Below are 22451 nucleotides of genomic sequence, written 5' to 3'. Positions count from 1 at the left end.
TGTTCTAACTGCACAATTACATTTTTTGTTGCATTCTTTATAAAGTCTGAATGCTGATGATGATCCCTCAACCTTGCATTTTTGAAGGCCTTCTCCTTTGCTTTTATATGCATTTTTACATTGGAGTTAAGCCATCCGGACTTTTGTTCGCTCTTTTAAATTTATTACCCAATGGAATGCACTGGCTAATGCCCTTATTTAATATGCTCTTAAAGCAAAGCCATCTCTCCTCCATGTTCTTTGTTCCTAAGATTTTATCCCAATTTATGCCTTCTAGCAAGGTTAGTAGTTTAGGGAAGTTGGCTCTTTTAAAATGCAGTGTCTTTGTATTCCACGTATGTTTCCTATTTGTGTGATATATACTGAAGCCAATTGATCTGTGATCACGGTTTCCTAAATTGCCCCGTATTTCCACTTCCGTGATCAGGTCTGTATTGTTGGTAATCAGTAGATCTAGTAACGCTTTATTTCTAGTTGGTGCGTCTACCATGTGACCCATGAAATTGTCCTGCAAGACATTTAGGAACTGGTGAGCCTTAGACAAATGCATGGTTCCCTCCGCCCAGTCTATGTCTGGATAATTAAAATCCCCCATTATGATAACACTTCCCATCCTTGCTGCGAATACAAATTGTGATAGGAGGTCCATCTCCCCCTCCTCCCTAAGGTTAGGGTGTCTATAGCATACTCCCAGTATTATTTTTCCCTTAGTTTCATCCCTTTGGAGGGATTCCACCTCCTCCCTAGCTTTTTTTAAGGATTACATCTTTTATTGTATGTCAGTAAAAAAAGACCCCTTTTACTGTAATTGTAGGTGGTAGATAAATCTGCTACTGCACAATGAACCCTGAAAAACCTCAGGAGAAACCCTAGAGATGCACAGAACCATGTTTGAGGAAGCCTGCTGTAGAGAATCTCCCATTTTTTTTTTTTTTTTTTTTTTTATGCTTGCTTCATTCTTGATGGAGAAATACTTCTTTGAAGTCAGTATGACAAGATCTTTATTCACCAGCAGTGATGGGAAGAGGAGTCTGCTGGACACTTTACATGTAAGTGTGCCCTGAAGAACTAGTGGGGGCGTTGCGTTGATCCATCACCCAGCACAGAGATAGCCACTTGGGATTAGCACAGGAAATGCTGCTTCAAGCACAGTTAACAGGCATTGCTTCCCGATAAACAGGAATAGAAAGGAGGCTGGGGCACTTGCCCCATTCTTTTAATAAAAAAATGTGTGCCCAGAGAACAGCTTCAATCCCTTGATGCCAGCGCCTCCCAGCCCTTTAACCACTTTCAGACCGGACCATTTTGCTGGTAAATGACCAGAGGTCTTTTTACAATTTGGCACTGCGCTGCTTTAACTGGTAATTGCGCGGTCATGCAATGTTGTACCCAAACAAAATTTGCGTCCTTTTCTTCCCACAAATAGAGCTTTCTTTTGATGGTATTTGATTGCCTCTGCGATTTTTATTTTTTGCGATATAAACGTAAAAAGACCGCAAATTTTGAAAAAAAATGATATTTTCTACTTTTTGTTATTAGAAAAATCCAATAAACTCAATTTTAGTCATACATTTAGGCCAAAATTTATTCAGCCACATGTCTTTGGTAAAAAAAAAGTCAATAATTGTATATTTATTGGTTTGCGCAAAAGTTGTCACATCTACAAACTAAGGTACGTTTTCTGGAATTTACGCAGCTTTTAGTTTACGACTGCCTATCTCATTTCTTGAGGTGCTAAAATGGCAGGGCAGTACAAAACCCCCCCAAATGACCCCATTTTGGAAAGTAGACCCCCTAAGGAAATTGATAAGTGGCATGTTGAGCCCATTGAATATTTTATTTTTTTGCCTCAAGCGATTGAATAATGACAAAAAAAAAATTTTTTTTTTTTTTTTTTACACAAAGTTGTCACTAAATGATATATTGCTCACACATGCTATGGGCATATGTGAAATGACACCCCAAAATAAATTCTGCTGCTTTTCCTGAGTATGGGGATATCACATATGTGGGACTTTTTGGGAGCCTAGCCGCGTACGGGGCCCCGAAAACCAAGAACCGCCTTCAGGTTTTCTAAGGGCGTAAATATTTGACTTTACTCCTCACTACCTATTACAGTTTTGAAGGCCATAAAATGCCAAGATGGCACAAAACCCCCACAAATGACCCCATTTTAGAAAGTAGACACCCCAAGCTATTTGCTGAGAGGCATGTTGAGTCCATGGAATATTTTATATTTTGCCACAAGTTGCGGGAAAATTACAAACTTTTTTTTTTTTTTTTCCTAAAGTTGTCACTAAATGATATATTGCTCACGCATGCCATGGGCATATGTGAAATGACACCCCAAAATAAATTCTGCTGCTTCTCCTGAGTACGGGGATACCACATATGTGGGACTTTTTGGGAGCCTAGCCGCGTACGGGGCCCCGAAAACCAAGCACCGCCTTCAGGCTTTCTAAGGGCGTTACAGTTTTGAAGGCCATAAAATGCCAAGATGGCACAAACCCCCCCCCCAAATGACCCCATTTTGGAAAGTAGACATCCCTAAATTTAGGGGTACACTAGTGAGACTAGGTAATAAATGGCGGGTGCCCTGAAACTATAAAAAAATAACTAACCAACCAGCGTCACCTGTAACAGTTATATGGTGATCACTGGTGAAAGGGTTAACTAGGGGGCAATCAGGGGGCTTTATGCGGTAGTATATGGGGGTCCCTGGCGCTATAAAAAGCTGCGGCGAACCTAAATAAATACCTACCTGCCTAACTAGCGTCACCTGTGACACTAATACAGCAATCAGAAAAACGATCGCTTATTAGGCTGGGTTCACACTGGAGCGATGCGGGAACGCCACGAATCCGCGGCGGGTTCCCGCATCACATGCCTCCCGGCGGCAGTTCACACTGCCCTATGCGAACTGCTGGGAGTGTCAGTGAAATGTTAATGACACCCCCAGATCAGTTCGCATATCGCAGTGCGATCTGCAAACTCGGATCGCATGGTGTGAACACCCATGCGATCCGATTCTGCTGCGGACCAAAAAAAGGGTCCCGTGCGAGTTTGCGGCGGGTGCGACACGAATTCAGCCATACTATCTGTATGGCTGAACTCGAATCGCACAGAGATCGGATGTGATTTGCACTGCAGTGCGAATCACATCCGTTCTCATAAACCGCTGCAATGTGAACCCAGCCTTAGTGACACTGGCGACGGGGGGTGATCACGGGGTTAAACCTTTATTGGGGGGGTTAGGGGGTACCTTAGAACTAAAGGGGGCTAACCCTAACTGCCCTAACAGTTATTACAGTCACAAATGACACCCGCCGGGTGATCAGGGGGTTAAACCTTTATTAGGTAATAAATGGCGGGTGCCCTGAAACTATAAAAAAATAACTAACCAACCAGCGTCACCTGTAACAGTTATATGGTGATCACTGGTGAAAGGGTTAACTAGGGGGCAATCAGGGGGCTTTATGCGGTAGTATATGGGGGTCCCTGGCGCTATAAAAAGCTGCGGCGAACCTAAATACCTACCTGCCTAACTAGCGTCACCTGTGACACTAATACAGCGATCAGAAAAACGATCGCTTATTAGGCTGGGTTCACACTGGAGCGATGCGGGAACGACACAAATCCGCGGCGGGTTCCCACATCGCATGCCTCCCGGCGGCAGTTCACACTGCCCTATGCGAACTGCTGGGAGTGTCAGTGAAATGTTAATGACACCCCCAGATCAGTTCGCATATCGCAGTGCGATCTGCAAACTCGGATCGCATGGTGTGAACACCCATGCGATCCGATTCTGCTGCGGGCCAAAAAAAGGGTCCCGTGCGAATTTGCGGCGGGTGCAGCGGGTGCGATGCGAATTCAGCCATACTATCTGTATGGCTGAACTCGAATCGCACAGAGATCGGATGTGATTTGCACTGCAGTGCGGTGCGAATCACATTCGTTCTCATAAACCGCTGCAATGTGAACCCAGCCTTAGTGACACTGGCGACGGGGGGTGATCACGGGGTTAAACCTTTATTGGGGGGGTTAGGGGGGTACATTAGAACTAAAGGGGGCTAACCCTAACTGCCCTAACAGTTATTACAGTCACAAATGACACCAATGCAAAAAAAAAAAAAAATGACATTGGTGTCACTGTGACTGGGGGGCAGGGGTAATTGGGGGGGTGATCGGGGGGGGTGTGAGTGTGCCTGGCATGTTCTACTGTGTAGTGTCGTGTTGGTGCAACTCACCGATCCTCTCTCCTCGGTGTCGGAACGAAAAATACCGACACGGAGGAGAGATTACATCACTTCCTCTCCTGTGTTTACATTACAGGAGAGGAAGTGATGCGACGAAGGATTTCTATTCGTCGGGAGCGATCGCGAGGGGGTGGCCATGAATGAATGGCCGCCCCCTCATCCCGGATCGCTCGCGAACGAATACCGACCGCCGCAGGCACCGGGCGGGGGCCCGATCGGGCCCCCGACCCGCGGGAAGGCAAGGACGTACATGTAAGCCCTTATGCCTGCCCGTGCCATTCTGTCGACGTACATCGTCGTGCGGCGGTCGGGAAGTGGTTAAGATGCTTCAGATACCAGGAAGTGGGGCAGGATTTCTGATCATGTATACAAGAAAAAGAACTGCTGCTCCAGGTGTATAAACATAAGGCTCATGGAAGTATCTTGCAGAATGCTAGCTCTGGCCTGCCTCAGTGGAAAATTTGGAAAGAAAGAAAGAAATGGCTGCACATCCAGAACTTCCGACTGCCTTTTATTTTGTTTCACAAAGATAACACCAAACACATCAAAATGTTGTTACGTAGATGCGTTTCACACATACATCTTGTGCTTAATCATTAGTGTTATCTTTGTGAAACAAAATAAAAGGCAATCGGAAGTTCTGGATTTCCAAATTTCTGATCATGTGATTGCCATTATTTGCTGTCACATGATCGGCTTTTTAGTTAGCCGTGGGTAGCTGTGCCAGGATTGTGCAGGGTGTGCGCTCTCAGGACAGCTTTGTTTATCGTTAGGTATGCATATATGCTCGTTAAAACCCACGAGAGGCCGCCTTTATGCGTATGGCCGGCAAGAAGGAATTAAAGAGAATATATAGTGTTCTTAATGTTTTTAGATATACATGTAATGAATTAATGTTTTAAAAACCTTATGTCCTTACAAAATGTGTACAATTGCATCTGTATGCTTATACCAAAGTGAACTGGTCCAGTGAGAAATATGGGAGCTGCAATTGCAGGTCGTGTTTTTATAGGTGTAGAGTCCAATGATGTTAGTCCAATGATGTTATCTATAATCAACCCGAAACAAGGATGCAGTTTTGTAATTCACACTTTTCACATTTCGGTGGCTGTAGGAGTCTTCCAGGTCAGTGATAAATTGGTGATGGACCTTACACCCCTATAAACCCAGTAAGCAAAGATTACTCTTATATTATTACTACTATACAGGAATTATATAGCGCCAACAGCTTGCACAGCACTTTATAGCGTGAGGGCAATTCAATACAGGAGAAATCAGAGGGCCCTGCCAGTTAGATAGACCTTACAATCTAAAAGGGCATATATCTGTCACTAAGAATTAAAGTGTCACTAAACCCACATCATAAAAACTATCAATAAATGCTGTATCACATGCTGGTCATACCCACTCAGTCACTATGAGATTTGTTTTCCCTTGCCACCTTCTGTTCAAGTCCCTAATTCAGCTAGGGATTTTGCAGCTGTAGTGGCAACTCTGCACATGCTGTTTTCAGCGAGTTTCTATGCTCCTCCTCCTCTCACATCTGAGCAGCCCATGTGACCATGGAGTCACACATGTAGGTGCATACACAGTGGTAAATGAACAGACCCTTCCCCCCTCCTTCTCAATGCCCACTAACCAGCTAAACACAATGGGGGCGAGATATTACATGTAGATTAATGGTGGCTTCTCCTCCCTCTTATTCTAAGACACGGACTGAAGGGGCATGCCCAATGGGGGCGAGATATTACATGTAGATTAATGGTGGCTTCTCCTCTCTCTTATTCTAAGACATGGACTGAAGGGGCATGCTAAAGCCTGTGACTGGCAGAAATCCGTCCACACCATGTTATTTCCACAAAATAACAAAGCTTTGATTTTTAATATATAAATTGCATGACAATTTAAAACAGTTTATTGATATTATTTATTTATTTTTACTCTGGATACCAAAGGCCATCAGCAGATACCAGCAGCAAAGGACTAGAAGCTCTCGGTCATGTGACTGCTGTGTATTGATTAGGAAAAAGGTACTTAGATTTTATTTTTATTTTTTTATTAAAATAATTACATTACCATCATCCATATACAGAAATAGAAGGGACAATGTAAATTAAATTAAACAGTGTGTGTTTAGTATCACTTTACTTGTAAAGAGGATTCCCAGGTTGTTGAAATCCCTCCTCTTGCTGCAGATATCTTTAGTAACAGGGACTGGTCCCTTTCTTACAATATGCTTGCAAAAAAAATAAAAAGCACAACATACTGTATATCCAATGGTGCAAATATAATGTAAATGCAAAGGAACTACTCTGCTGAAGTGATCATACAGTTATAACAGATTTCACCAACAGGTGGCGATGCAAGAGTATCATAAACCTGCAGCTCTAATGTAATAATTTTTTTTTTTTTTTAACCACTTGAGGACTGCCGTATTGCCATTGTACGTCAGCACAATGGCACAGGCAGGCACAATCACGTACATCTACGTGATTGCCTTCCAGCGGGTGGGGGGTCCGATCGGACCCCCTCCCGCTGTTTACGGCGGTCCGATTCGGTCCAGGAGCGCTCCGTGATGAGGGGATGGCCGTTGGTTTTCGGCCACCCCCTCTGGATCGCTCCTGGCCAATGAGAAGCTTCCTCCCCTGTGTATTGTTTACACAGGAAGGAGGAAGTGATGTCATTCTCCTCGGGGCGGTCTTTTTGACCGGACTACGAGGAGAAGAGTAAAAGTAAGTGTGCACCAACACTACACTGACATGTAGGTACACACAGGCACACAAACCCCCCCCGATCCACCCCCCGATCGCCCCCTGATTCCCCCCCCCCGCCCCCCCCAGTCACAGTGTCACTGATTGCATTGATCATTTCTTTACTGATCAATGCATTCAGTGTCAGTTGTGACAGTAAAAACTGTCAGGACAGTTAGTGTTAGGTCCAGGGTAGCCCCCTATCACCCCCCAATAAAGATTTAACCCCCTGATTGCCCCTAGAGTTAACCCTTTCACCCCCTTTTGCCAGTGTCACTAAGCGATCATTTTTCTGATCGCTGCATGTGTCGCTAGGTAGCTAGTTATTTTTTTAGGTTCACCGCCAGGTTTTTATATCGCTAGGTACCCCGATATACTACCCAATAATGTTTTTAACCCCCTGATTGCCGCTAGTTAACCCTTTCAGCCCCTTTTGCCAGTGTCACTAAGCGATCGTTTTTCTGATCGCTGCATTAGTGTCGCTACAGTCGCTAGGTAGCTAGTTATTTTTTTAGGTTCACCGCCAGGTTTTTATAGCGCTAGGTACCCCGATATACTACCCAATAATGTTTTTAACCCCCTGATTGCCGCTAGTTAACCCTTTCACCCCCTTTTGCCAGTGTCACCAAGCGATCATCTTTCTGATCGCTGCATGTGTCGCTAGGTAGCTAGTTATTTTTTTAGGTTCACCGCCAGGTTTTTATATCGCTAGGTACCCCGATATACTACCCAATAATGGTTTTAACCCCCTGATTGCCGCTAGTTAACCCTTTCACCCCCTTTTGCCAGTGTCACTAAGCGATCGTTTTTCTGATCGCTGCATTAGTGTCGCTACAGTCGCTAGGTAGCTAGTTATTTTTTTAGGTTCACCGCCAGGTTTTTATAGCGCTAGGTACCCCGATATACTACCCAATAATGGTTTTAACCCCCTGATTGCTGCTAGTTAACCCTTTCACCCCCTTTCACCAGCGATCACAGTATAAGTGTCACTGGTGACGCTGGTTAGCCAGTTAGTTATTTAGGTTCCCCGTCAGGTTTTTATATAGCGCCAGGGACCCCCATATACTACCTAATAAAAATTTGAACCCCCTGATTGCCCCTAGTTAACCCTTTCACCAGCGATCACAGTATAAGTGTCACTGGTGACGCTGGTTAGCCAGTTAGTTATTTAGGTTCCCCGTCAGGTTTTTATATAGCGCCAAGGACCCCCATATACTACCTAATAAAAATTTGAACCCCCTGATTGCCCCTAGTTAACCCTTTCACCACTGATCACCGTATAAGTGTTACGGGTGACTCTGGTTAGTTTGTTTTTTATAGCATTTTATATTCAAATCCGGAAGGCAGTGCTTGGTTTTCGGGGTCCCGTACGTGGCTAGGCTCCCAAAAAGTCCCCCACATGTGGTATCCCCGTACTCGGGAGAAGCAGCAGAATTTATTTTGGGGTGTAATTTGACTTCTGCCCATAGCATGTGTGAGCAATATATCATTTAGTGACAACTTTGTGCAAAAAAAAAAAAAGTTTGTAATATTCCCGCAACTTTTGGCAAAATATAAAATATTCCATGGACTCAACATGCCTCTCAGTAAATAGCTTGGGGTGTCTACTTTCCAAAATGGGGTCATTTGGGGGGGTTTTGTGCTATTTTGGCATTTTATGGCCTTCGAAACTGTGATAGGTAGTGAGGAGTTAAATCAAAAATTTGCACCCTTAGAAATCCTGAAGGTGGTGATTGGTTTTCGGGGTGCCGTGCGCGACTAGACTCCCAAAAAGTCCCACACACGTGGTATCGCCATACTCGGGAGAAGTAGCGGAATATATTTTGGGGTGCAATTCCACATATAACCATGGCATGTGTGAGCAATATATCATTTAGTGACAACTTTTTGTAAAAAAATTTTTTTTTTTTTTTTTTTGTCATTATTCAATCCCTTAGGACAAAAAAAATAAATATTCAATGGGCTCAACATACCCATCAGCAATTTCCTTGGGGTGTCTACTTTCCAAAATGGGGTCATTTGGGGGGGATTTGTACTGCCCTGCCATTTTAGCACCTCAAGAAATGAGATAGGCAGTCATAAATTAAAAGCTGTGTAAATTCCAGAAAATGTACTCTAGTTTGTAGACGCTATAACTTTTGCGCAAACCAAAAAATATACGCTTATTGACATTTTTTTTACTAAAGACATGTGGCTGAATAAATTTTGCCCTCAATGTATGACTAAAATTTAGTTTATTCGATTTTTCTTATAACAAAAAGAAGAAAATATCTTTTTTTTTCAAAATTTTCGCTCTTTTTCCATTTATATCGCAAAAAAAAAAAAATCGCAGAGGCAATCAAATACCATCAAAAGAAAGCTCTATTTGTGGGAAGAAAAGGACGCAAATTTCGTTTGGGTGCAATATTGCATGACCGCGCAATTACCAGTTAAAGCAGCGCAGTGCGAAATTGCAAAAAGACCTCTGGTCCTTAAGGTGTTTATTGGTCCGGAGCTGAAGTGGTTAAAGAGAATAATCAAAGCTCCTACCCTGTCTGTTATTTGAGTTATTTAATAGAGAAAAACTCCACTTTTGTTTGAAAAAAAACATACAGCTCGGGGAGATCAATCTACATGGCAGAGATTTTCTGCGGGATTTTAACAAACTTCTATTTGTTATTCTGAAAAAATAGCCGTTTGTCTGTGTCCATGTGCAAAATGAATGTAAATGGGAGAGATTTAATTATCAAATCAGCTGCTGCACTTGCAAGGCTCGAATAAGAAAAGTGGCAGGGTCTGCATCCCTTTAGATGCGATTTCCCTTTGGGAGTATCTCACCAAAAAATTACACTTTTGTTGCGGATGCCAAAAATCTGCCATGTATTAGTGTAGACTTCTGGGAAAATCAGTGAGCCAATTATACAAGAAAAGACATTTCTGGGAGGCGTTCTGGACACATTCTGTGCCCAGAACACCTCCAGGTTTCAATTTTGCGCTATATTTTACAGAACATCACAGTGCCGCAGGTTAAAAAGGAAAGGTAATTTTTTCCTTTCTCAATAATTTTTATTTCAGATTTTTCAAAGAAAGAATGTAAAAATAATGAATTTCATTAAATTAGTACAGCAAGGATGTTATATACAGAAACTATTACAAATATTTTGTTTATTCAGATATGAATGGATGTGTGTCAAATCTGCAATTAAATTGTATTTTTTATGTATAAGAACAAATAATATAATGTTGATTTAATAGATACAGTGCCATGAAAAAGTATTCATACCCTTTGACATTTTCCACATTTTGTCATGTTACAACCAAAAACGTAAATGTATTTTATTGGGATTTTATGTAATAGACCAACACAAAGTGGCACATAATTGTGAAGTGGAAGGAAAATTATAAATGGTTTTCAAAAATGTTAAAAAAAACTAATTCTGTGAAAAGTGTGGGGTACATTTGTATTCAGCCCCCCTGAGTCAATACTTTGTAGAACCACCTTTCACTGCAATTACAGCTGCAAGTCTTTTTGGGGATGTCTCTACCAGCTTTGCACATCTAGAGTTACATTTTTGCCCATTCCTCTTTGCAAAAATCGCTCAAGCTCTGTCAGATTGGATGGAGAGCGTCTGAACAGCAATTTTCAAGTCTTGTCACAGATTCTCAATTGGATTTAGGTCTGGACTTTGACTGGGTCATTCTAAACACATGAATATGTTTTGATCCAAACCATTCCATTGTAGCTCTGGATGTATGTTTAGGGTTGTTGTCCTGCTGGAAGGTGAACCTCCGCCAAAGTCTTTTGCAGAATTTAACAGGTTTTCTTCTAAGATTGCCCTGTATTTGGCTCCATCCATCTTCCCATCAACTCTGACCAGCTCCCCCTGTCCCTGCTGAAGAAAAATTTCCCCACAACACGATGTTGCCACCACCTTGTTTCATGGTGGGGATGGTGTGTTCAGGGTGATGTGCAGTGTTAGTTTTGCACACACATAGCGTTTCTTTTAGGCCAAAAAGTTCAATTTTGGTCTCATCTGACCAGAGCACCTTCTTCCACATGTTTGCTGTGCCCTCCACATGGCTTCTAGCAAACTGCAGACAGGACTTCTTATGGCTTTCTTTCAACAATGGCTTTCTTCTTGCCGCTCTTCCATAAAGGCAGACAGATTGGATATATTCTCCCACCTGAGCTGTGGATCTCTGCAGCTCCTCCAAAGTTACCATGGGCCTCTTGGCTGTTTCTCCGAATAATGTTCTCCTTGCCCAGCCTGTCAGTTTAGGTGGACGGCCATGATTTGGTAAGGTTGCCGTTGTGCCATATTCTCTCCATTTTTTGGTTAAGTGGATTGAACAGCGCTCCGTGAGATGTTCAAAGCTTGGGATATTTTTTTTATAACCTAACCCTGCTTTAAAACATGCCCACTATTTTATCCCTGACTTGTTTAGTGTGTTCCTTGGCCTTTAGGATGCTGTTTGTTCACTAAGGTTCCCTAACAAACCTCTTGCGGGCTTCACAGAACAACTGTGAAGATTAAAATTACACACAGGTGGACTCTATTTACTAATTAGGTGACTTCTGAAGGCAACTGGTTGCACTAGATTTTAGTTAGGGGGGTATCAGAGTAAAGGGAGCTGAATACAAATTCACACCACACTATTCAGATATTTATTTGTAAAAAATGTTGAAAACCATTTAATCATTTTCCTTCCACTTCACAATTATGTGTCACTTTGTGTTGGTCTATTATATAAAATTCCATAAAATACATTTACGTTTTTGGTTGTAACATGACAAAATGTGGAAAATTTCAAGGGGTATGAATAATTTTTCAAGGTACTGTATGTGTCTATTGGATTAATAGTTATTTAGAATAAAATGTCCAAAATACATTAATGTAAAATATCTTTAAATGTATATGGATTCTAGTAATCATGTATTAGCAAACAAAAGAGGATGAATTTATCATCTAGTTATTATAGAGAAATATCACACTGGGTCCAACAGAGGCCTTGGGTAACCAAAATTGATACCATATAAAAAAGGTATATAGGCCATATAGGTGAGAAAAAGATAAGAAAGGAAGAAGGTTAAAGATATCAAAGCAATATGTACCGACTGTGCCAATTCTTAAGCAATTCTAAAGTGGGAATCTCTCTAGAACTATCAATCTGATATTTAATCCACGGATTCCAGGATTTCTCAAATAATGGAATCTTGTCTAGCTGAGATGTTCATTGACCATAATCCAGGTTAATTCGGCCTTTAGGATGTCAAAAGTTATAGTTGTCGTTTTCTAGGATTTGGCTATAGTATATTTAGCCTCTACAAATATAAAAGTTATTAATCTTCTTGAGTGTTTTGGGACCTTCTCCATTTGACTGCATAATAATGCTTGTTTTGGGGACTTGATTAAATCAATACCAACGAGGGAATAGAGTAGAACATAAACACCATTTCAAAAGTGTTTCACTGTAGGGCATAGCCACCAATGACTTGTATATGCCATTTTTTTTTTTTTATGTGCTATTTTTTTCCCCATTAAAGAGGAGTTACCATTTTAGACCCCTTTCACAATAGGGTGGGGGTGCGTCAGCGGTAACGTTTTAGCGGCCCTTTACCACTGTTATAGTGGCACTTTTCGACTGCTAGCTGGGCATTTTTAACCCCCGCTAGCGCCCAAAGAAAGAGTTAAAAGCGACCCTGTTTTGCGGTGCTGCCGAAGCACTTTGAAGGAGCTTCAGCAGTGCTGCCCATTCACACCGCACTGCCCCAAAGATGCGGCTTGCAGGACTTTTTTTCCTGTCCTGCAAACGCACCGCTCCAGTGTGAAAGCACTCAGGCTTTCACACTGGGCTGACTTAAGAGGCACTTTCAGGCGCTATTTTTAGCGCTAAAGTGCCTGAAAAGTGCCCCGCTGTGAAAGGGGTCTAAGTGAGGGGAGATCCCCTCTAAGACAGTTTTTATGGGAATTGTGTTCCCATTGGAGGATTTCTCATTACTTTCTGTCTTGAGGAGAGAAATCACCAGGACAATTTTTCCCTTTACGTAGATTTTACATTCCACCCCCAGTTCGGTAAGCATTGAAGTACATTGTGTGGTAGCCCCCCCCCAAGCTCCTGTATGCATCAGTTTGGAGGTGCTTCCCTTAGACTGCAATGACAGGCGCCCCCTTCAGGACACCTTAGCACCACATTAGAAACAGGGTTCAGTACACAAATCTAATAAAGTTCTAAAGGCTGAGAGCTACAGCAGTTTACCTCAATTATACCATTGTGAGGAAAGAAAGAGAAAAGAACTCCCAAGGACTTTTGTGCGGCTTACAAAAAATTTACTAGTTGAAAGTATAAAAATATATGCTTTATCAATCCAATTTGATATAAAAATCAATAAAAACAGCAACAAAAGCATGAGCTCTGGCATACATCAAAAATGTACATGGTAAATGTCCAAGGGACACTAGCATTGAACAATAAACAAGAAATATATGTCTCTGTAAATGTTATTGTTAGGAAATACTCAAACGCGTTTCAATCAGATTTTGTTTGCGATCTTCTTCAGGGGAATGTCAGCCAAACAAGTCTTTAACAGGAACACAGGAGAGCGTCTTTACAGATGTGACCAAGGCGAAGGCAGAGATCATCTGGACTGGACGGCTTAAGTAGGCAGGACTGACGAGCAGGATATCATCAACAGCTGAGTAACTGTGGAGAGATAGGAGCTGGCAATTAGCCGACAGTTGAGTGGCCAGCTCAGAGAAGGAAGGGCTGAGCCCAGTCCTGACAGGGCTGCATTACATTTATTTCTTAAGGCCCGTACACACGGTCGGACTTTTTGACAACAAACATGCAAATTAGCTGTTTTGCAGCAACATCCGACCGTGTGTACGCTCCATCGGAAAAACTTTTTCTGTTTTCATCAGACTTTTGTTGGCTGTGCGAACGGACAAACTTTTTGATAACATAAGTCCGATGGAGCAAAGTCCGATCGCGTGCACGCAAAAGCATCAGACTTTTGTACAAGGTACAAACATGCATGCTCAGAACCAATGCAAAAGATCAGACTACAATACAGAAGTTGACCAAAGGTGGCGCTGGAGTCATTGAACGTCCTCTTTTGAAGTGTCGTCACTACGTTCGTGTTTGTTGTCAAAAATTCCAATCGTGTGTATGCAATACAAACTTATGGACTACGCCCTTTGTACAAAGTCCGATCGTATGTATGAGGCTTAAGTATTACACACATTGAAGATGCACCTCTGCCTCCTCTTGTCCTCGCATGTCTAAAACAGTGTGACCTCTTACAGGCTCAACTGGATTCCTCACTCTGATAGCTGATCAGCCTGAGAATATCCTGGGATAAATGTTTTTATCTTGCTCTGGTTATACACGATTCTCCTCATTGAAGGTAGGACTCCCTGATACATTGGATACCTGTATATGCAGGCCTGCCCTTCTCTAAATGATAATGTTAATATTATGTATTGATATATTATAGGGGTCCACATCTCCCTGAAGAAGATCACAAACAAAATATGATTGAAATAAGTTGGGATATTTCCTAACAATAACATTCACAGAGACCATAGCTCCCTACTGTCCCCGATTTCGAGGGACTGTCCCTGATTTGGAGCAATGTCCCTCTGTCCCTCATTCCTCCTCATTTGTCCCTCATTTTGGTCTGATCCTCACAGTTGCAAATTTACTTTTTATCTTTCAAAAAGGGTTTCCCAATACTAAACCTTTCATCCAATTTCTAAATTGCTGCATTTGAATATTTTAAGAGCCAATATAAAGGAATAGTAGTGGTAAAAAAAAAGTCCTTGTGGATTTAAATTAACCTTTTTTTTGGTTAGTTTTCCTTTAAGGGGGTGTGTCCTATGCCTACATACATTTGTTATGTCCCTCATTCCCATCTCAAAATGTTGGGAGGTATGACAGACATATATGTCTTGTGTATTGTTCAATGCTAATGTCCCCTGGACATTTATCATGTACATTTTTGATGTATAAAAACAAAACAAAAAAAGGAAGGCACACTGACCTAGTGCATTACCATAAATAGAGCTTTATTGAAAACAGAACATATAGCAAAATGGCTACTCACAAATGAGTATTGATAAAAGGCATAATTTATTTTTGATGTATACCAGAGCTCATGCTGATGTTGCCGTTTTTATTGACTTTGATATCAAATTTGATTAACCACTTGTCAACACTAGGTGACACTTGGCCGTGTCACTTGGACACAGCCAATTACAGATCGTGCTAAATGGCCAATCACAGAGGCCATTTAGCACTTGATCGAAGTGTCCAATGAGAGATGATCTCATATGTAAACATATGAAATCATCTCTCATTGCCGGCTCTCCCTCCTCACACAGAGACCGCGTGTGAGGAGGGAGAGCTTCCTGCTGCAGCGCGAGTGTACACAAAAAAAATAAATAGAAATTACAGCGCCCACAGTACCTGTCAGTGCCACCAGTCCCCAGTTCCACCTATCAGTGCCATCTGTCCCCAGTGCCACGTGTCAGTGCCATCTATCATCAGTGCCACCTGTCAGTGTCACTTGCCATCTGTTATCAGTGCCACGTATTAGTGCCATCCGTCATCAGTGGTCAGTGCCACATGTCATTGTCCTGGTGCTCCAGGGCCTTCAAAAGTGTAACAGGTAGTCAACAAGTTAGATGTGTAATTTATGCTCATAGAACACCTGATGGCGCTCGATGTTGGGCCTCTCTAAATGGCTAGGCTGTGAAAAAGTCCCACACATGTGGTATCGTAATACTCAGGAGGAGTAGCAGAATGTATTTTGGGGTGTCATTTTTGGTATACACATGCCATGTGAGAGAAATAACCTATTAAAGTGACAATTTTGTGGGGAAAAAAAATAAATAAAAAAAATCTTAATTTTGCAAAGAATTGTGTGTGAAAAAAAAAAAACGACAACATCAAAAACCTCACCATGCATGTTCCTAAATACCTTGGAATGTCTACTTTCCAAAAAGGGGTCATTTGGGGGTATTTGTACTTTCCTGGCTTGTTATGCCGCGTACACACGATCGGAATTTCGTCCCCCGTAAAAGACAGATGAGAGTTTTTCGTCGGAAAATGCGACCATGTGTATGCTCCATCAGTCTTGCTGACGGAATTCCAGCCAGCAAAAGATTGAGAGCACGCTCTCAATTTTTCGGTTGCGAAAAGTTCCTATCCGAAAATGCAATCGTCTGTGGCAATTCCGACGTGCAAAATTTCTACGCATGCTCGGAAACCATTCGACGCATGCTCGGAAGCATTGAACTTCGTTTTCTCGGCTTGTCGTAGTGTTGTACGTCACCGCGTTCTTGTCGTAATTTCAGCAAACTTTTGCGTGACTGTGTGTATGCAAGGCAAACTTGAGCGGAATTCCATTGGAAAAGCCATCATATCTTTTTCTGACGAGAAATCTAATCGTTTGTACGCGGCATTAGGGTTGCAAGAAATTAGATAATTCTTCAGTACATCATAAGGTGTGATTAATTTTTTTAGATTTGCACCGCAGCTTGTAGACTCTAACTTTCACAAAGACCAAATAATATCATATAATATATAATATTTGGGTTATATTAACCAAAGATATGTAGCAGTATAAACTGCGTCCAAAATTTATGAAGAAAAATTTATAAATTTGCTAAATTTTGATCACAGAAACTAAGAAAATGCGTTTTTTTTTCAAAAATGTCCAGTCTTTATTTAATTTATAGCACAAAAAATAAAAAACCCAGGAGGTGATCAAATACCACCAAAAGAAAGTTCCATTTGTATGAAAAAAGGACATAAAATTCATTTGGGTACAGTATTAGATGACTGAGTAATTGTCATTCAAAGTGTGAGAGCACAGAAAGCTGAATATTGGTCTGGTCATGAGGGGGGTTTAAAGAGGAAGTAAACCCTGATGGGTTTACTTCCTCTTTGTTTCCCTGCAAAGGTAAAGCATAATGGGCTACTATGCATTGCATAGTAGCCCATTATGTGTCACTTACTTGACACAGGAGCCAGCGATGTCACCGCTGTCCCCTCTTCCACGGAGCGTCCATCTTCTTTCCGGGTATCGTGGCTCCAGCGCTGCGATTAGCCGGAGCTGCAATGACGTCGCGCCCACTCATGCGCATGGGAGCCGCCACTAACGGCATATCGCCTTTGCTCAGTGCCTGTCTTTTTGCAAATATCTCCTAAACCATGTAGGTTTAGGAGATATTTCTTGGACCTACAGGTAAGCCTTAATCTAGGCTTACCTGTAGGTCAAAGTGGTCTGTAAGGGTTTACAACCACTTTAAGTGCCCAGTAGGCAAGAGGTTAAAAAAGCATATATTTTTGTAAATTGGTAAACAAGTAAATTTTTTTTTTTGTAAGCTGCGCAAAAGCCCTTGGGAGTTTTTTTTCTTCTTTCTTTCCTCACAATTGTAATTGGGCTAGCAGAACCCTGTCCACAACCAGTGTAGATGGGTTCCATTTTTTGTTTACCTCAATTATACCATAGACCACAAACAAGTGCAGCATTTCCATTTAAGAGATGGGTTTTGCAGTGGCTTCACACCTGGGTTGCCTCGAGAGATCCAAAGAATAAATGTCTAAAAATAATACCATTAAAAAAACATGCTGTGTGTAATCAGGGGGAATGGTAAAGTGCACGCTAGCAGTTCTCATGCAGTCATTCCAAGATGATGCATTCATGTATATTTTAATAAGGCTTTAGGATTCCAATAATAGAAGCATTTTTGATTTTGCAGTAGGCACATCACGCACAAGAACACATTTGCTATGCCACCCCTCGACACTGGGACAGACTTTAGCCCTATCCTAATTTGAATTTCCTAGCGATTCTTCCTTCACAGTAATTCACACAGACAACTTTAGCCCCCCTTCTGTTAGTGGATCTGATTTATTACACAGGTAAATTACACTGGGCAAGAATGAGGTATGTGGGCTGCTGTTCTTGCTCCTCCTCTGAAAAAGCCGCTCGTCTGACTGTAATACATTTGGATACTTTCTAAGTCACTGACGTGGTATGAATAAATAGAAAAGGAAATCTATTTTTTTTCTTCAGCTCTCGTACCTTTATACCCCTAACAAATTAAATTTTTACATTTACACTTTGGGTCTTTTTATTTAGTAAACACATAAAAAAAAAAAAAAATTTAGGAACAAAATAGTCTGAATTTTTTTTTATAGAAATCATAATAATAATAAAATAAATAAATAAAATCAGAAGACTTTTTATAAACAATTAAGTTAAAGTGGTTTTAAACCCCATTCAAATGAAATTTGATCTACGCACATATATCTGTAGTGTTTACTTGTCTCTAGACGGCCAAAGCTCTAAGTCATATTTCTCTCTGATGCTCTGTTCCCCTGTTATCAGCAGGAGTCACTTCTGAGAAGTTCACACGTGAGATAACACGAGCCAAAAATTTGTGTCGGGGAGGTAGATAAGCAGAGAGCTCGTCTATTCAGAATACCGTTTTGCATGTTCCTTCATTCCTCTGTCTATGTGGGGGGGGGGGGGGTTGAGGGTGTCCCTTTCCTCCAATCAGCTCTCACGCAGTGTAATTACAGTCTCTCCACCCACCCCTATGTTCTGCTGAATAGAATAAAGTTTTTTAACAGGATCTGCACTTTTGAAAAGGGAAAGACTGCAGATATACAAGTAGAACAATTTGTTTGATCTCTGTGTATCATCTAAGGCTGTTCACATTACTGGGTATATGTAAGGGCTTACATCCATTTAAAAAAAAAATAATTAGCAGAGGGTAGTAGGAAAGGAAGAATAATTCCAGACACTAACATTTCCAACTACAGGCCACCAATGGTCTACGTTTTTTGCACAACAGTTTTATTTTAAAAGAAAAAAAAAAAACACTGCGCACACCCACCAGACCTCACCCTCAGACTGGGAGAAAACCAGCACTATTAGTGTCAGTCTAGGGAACCCTAATTGGGCTTATCGCCATGCATTAATCCAATGTGGGCACCTCGGTTGCCAAATCACGCATATAATAACTTTTCTAAATCAAAGGTCTGGGCCTATTCCTTCTAATATGTTATGCCAAAGAACCTTCCCACTGCAACAATGAAGGCTGAACTGCATTTTGTTTCTAATAATACAAAACGATGAGTGGTCACAAAAAGGTAACAGAATTAAACCTTGTATTCATTTAGTTTAGAGTAGGGGCCTGTTGAACATAATAAACAGTATTTTTTAATGTAAAGCTGGTCCAATGAAACGGCAGATTCCCCCCCTCCCCTTCTTCCACCAAAACATGGTGTTCCTACAGTTGTACCCACTGCTGTCAGAATACACTAATCAGCGTTTCAAATCTGTCCGAAGGACTCAATTCCTATTGGGAAAACCGTTCTTCTGTATGCTGGTCTGACGGCCCAAATACGACGCAAGGGTAGCTATTGGCTATTGGCTACTGAACTTCCTTTTTTAGTCCCGTCTTACATCATCACGTTCAAAATGTACGGACTTAGTCCGTTCATGTGTGGGCAAAGCTGCTGTACTAATGATATGACGTTAGTGCAGCGATCTCCCCTGATGAGCTGTTGTGTTCTGACAGGGGGCGGTCAATGGCTGAGGGCACTGATCGAGTGCCAGCCAGCTGCTGGTTTTTGCAGCATGCTTCTGTAGGGCTGACTGACATACACACAGGCTGAATGTCAGCTGGGCTTTATTGAACCAGCTGACATCTCCCAACATTTTTACGTGGCTTAAAGAGGAGTTCCGCCCTCCCCATTAAAAATGTAGTCAGCAGCTACGCATACTAAAGTCAGCAGCTACGCTGACTAAAGTCAGCAGCTACGCAAATTAAGCCATTGTTTACATTGGCTGGTCAGGTGCTGCCGCTGTCATTGCTGGTAAAGAAATCCGGCAGTGAAGCCGAAAGGCTACATCCCTAATGCACATGCGTGCTGCGCTCTCTCACTGAGCTGGCATAAGGCAAGGGAGGAAGAGGGGGCCCGAACTGCTGAACGTACTGCGCCGTGGCCCGGTCTCCCGGAAGTGGGGAAGGGGACCTGTCAAAAACAGGTCCCTGTTCCCCCCTCCCCCCTGAAAGATGCCAAATGTGGCAACGGGGGGGGGGGGGTGAGAGACGAATGATCAAAGGTTCCACTTTTGAGTGGAATTCCGCTTTCAAGCTCAAAGAAGAAAGTTGTCCCTTAACTATAGATTTCAGTCTACAGCAAGAACAATCTACCACTTTAGTTCTAACAAAGTGTAAAATAAAAATAGTTCAAAAGACACAGCATCACCTGTTTGAGATGACTTAGCAAGAAATCAATGAAGGGGGGGGGGGGGTCCCAAAGCCACCAGCTGAGACCCCAAACACATAAACATGATACGCCACCACTTCATGCCCTAGCTTCATCTAGGATGAGAAGCACCACCATACACTACAGATGAAGAGTGTTTGTATTGAAATACTGGGGTGACATGGCATGCTGGGACATATAGATCCAGCAGTAGTTGAAGATACGGATTTCTTACCTGGACGTTATTTCATACTCACCAAAGTAGCAGGAAGAAATGTTCTTCCACATATTTTACAGGGCCTGAGATCATCAGGGGATATGCTTTCTGTTAAAATATAAAAAAATGTAAAGAATCAGAAACTAATTCAAAAATACCATTGCTGAAACTCCTGTTAAAAAAAATAAAAAAAAAAATAAAAAAAATAAAATAAAAGTTGTTCACCCAATTGAAGATATACTGTATCTTTTTGCAGTTCTTTAAAAACACAGTTTTAGATAAGGAAAAGTGAAGGTTAGTTACAGTTGAGTACACTGCAGTCAAAACAGAAAATAAACCTTATACGTATCCCCTACACACTCCGTTCTTCATCCAGGCATGCGTTGTAGCACACCAGTCAACCCCACTGCCTTTTGTCTGGTGATCCTGGAACGCATCTGCTTGAGATGCTGGAACACCCTTCTTGCTGCCTCTCACATAATTTATTCAGATGCATACACATGTGAGTGATACGTTTCTCAGATAGATGTGTCTAAGAAAACAGAATGTGACTGGTGATTCAAAAAGCTGAGACAAAGCAAACTACACACCACAAGCTTCATGAAGTACACTCCCTATGGGCTCTTTTTGGAGCAAGGTGTGCATGGATGACAAAAAAAGCCTGGTACACACGGGCAGAATATCGGACGGACCTTTCAGAGCTCAATAGATCAGCAGGAACATTTCTTTACTAACATAATAAACTTAGTACAGTGGCTCCACAGATTTTTGTTTTTTTCGATTGAAAAAAAAAAAAAAATCTGATAATGTGTACCAGACATAATATATTCCACCCAATTTCAGATAACATTGTAGCGAGATTTATCATAATTATGGCTGATCAGTGCACAATTCTAGCACCCATCTGCTTTAAAATCACTAACAATCATTGCACCCTCTGGCAACGGATTCAATGCAGTTAAACCAGTTTTCACACTGGCATGAAGGAAAGATCTCAGACTGCAGCGATTATGTCGGCACACGAGTTGTGTTAGCGTGTGATAAAAGTTATAGCAGCCAAGCTTCATATGAGTGAGGTCATTGTTCAGCATGGAAACTCAACTGAAAAAAGAAAACATAGCGAGCAAACAAGACATTTCAGGACCAAGTGAGCAAACCCTTGTCTGCGGACAGATAAAAGAAGGAAGGGAATGTGGAACGTAGGGACGGTGAAGTGACAGCGGGAGGACAGTTGCTATGTAAAGGAGGAAGAAAGGTCACACTGTCCCTATGTGGTCTCCCAGTAACTCTGTATATTTCATGTTTCCAATGCAGACACTCCGATAAGCTGTGCGTGTAACGTCCCGATATCGAGGGAGAGATTGCCACCGATAGCGGCAACTTCACCCTCCGACGCCATGCAGCACTGAATACAGATTAGAGTTACAATAACTCACACAGCTTAGTGAGCTGATCTAAAGCCGGCCATAGACAGATCAAAAATCATCCGCTTCAGCAGGGACCGGCCCAATTTCAATCCACGTATGGGCGGGTCTGTTGTGCTGAAGTTGTTCTATCGGTTAACTTCGGTACAACCAGCCTATCGGGTTTTTATTAGTGGTGCACCAAAATGAAAATTCTGGTGCTGGAGCCAAAAATTCAGGATGCACTTGGCCGAAAACCAAAATTGTCTGTTTTTTTTTTTATTATTATTTATTTATATATTTTTATAAATAAAATTGTATTATATTATATTCAACTTTTTTTTTGTTCTTTCACAATAATGCCCCGTACACAGGATCATAAATTCCGCCAGCAAAAGCCCGATGAGAGCTTTTTGTTGGAAAATGTGATCGTGTGTATGCTTCATCAGACTTTTGCTAGAGGAATTTCGGCTAGCAAAAGATTGAGAGCAGGTTCTGAATTTTTCAGGTCGGAAAACGTTACGATCATCTGTACAAATTCCGACGCGCAAAATTC

General features: G+C 41.8%; 1 protein-coding gene across 2 annotated transcripts in view; it reads right to left on the bottom strand.

Moving 5' to 3' along the window:
- ZC2HC1A (zinc finger C2HC-type containing 1A) overlaps positions 1 to 22451 on the bottom strand; it is a 162135-nt gene that overhangs the window by 123552 nt on the left and 16132 nt on the right. For both annotated transcript variants that reach the window (XM_077492915.1, XM_077492916.1), the window contains exon 2: positions 20533 to 20600. In XM_077492915.1, the coding sequence (XP_077349041.1) occupies positions 20533 to 20600 (68 nt within the window). The remainder of the gene's footprint in view (positions 1 to 20532; positions 20601 to 22451) is intronic.

The sequence above is a fragment of the Lithobates pipiens genome, unplaced genomic scaffold, assembly GCF_037356315.1.
Source record: "Lithobates pipiens isolate NorthernLeopardFrog02 unplaced genomic scaffold, aLitPip1_a1.2 Scaffold_19, whole genome shotgun sequence".
Taxonomy (NCBI): Eukaryota; Metazoa; Chordata; class Amphibia; order Anura; family Ranidae; genus Lithobates; species Lithobates pipiens.
The sequence above is the reverse complement of the archived record's forward strand: the minus strand, read 5'-3'. Positions and strand labels throughout refer to the sequence as shown.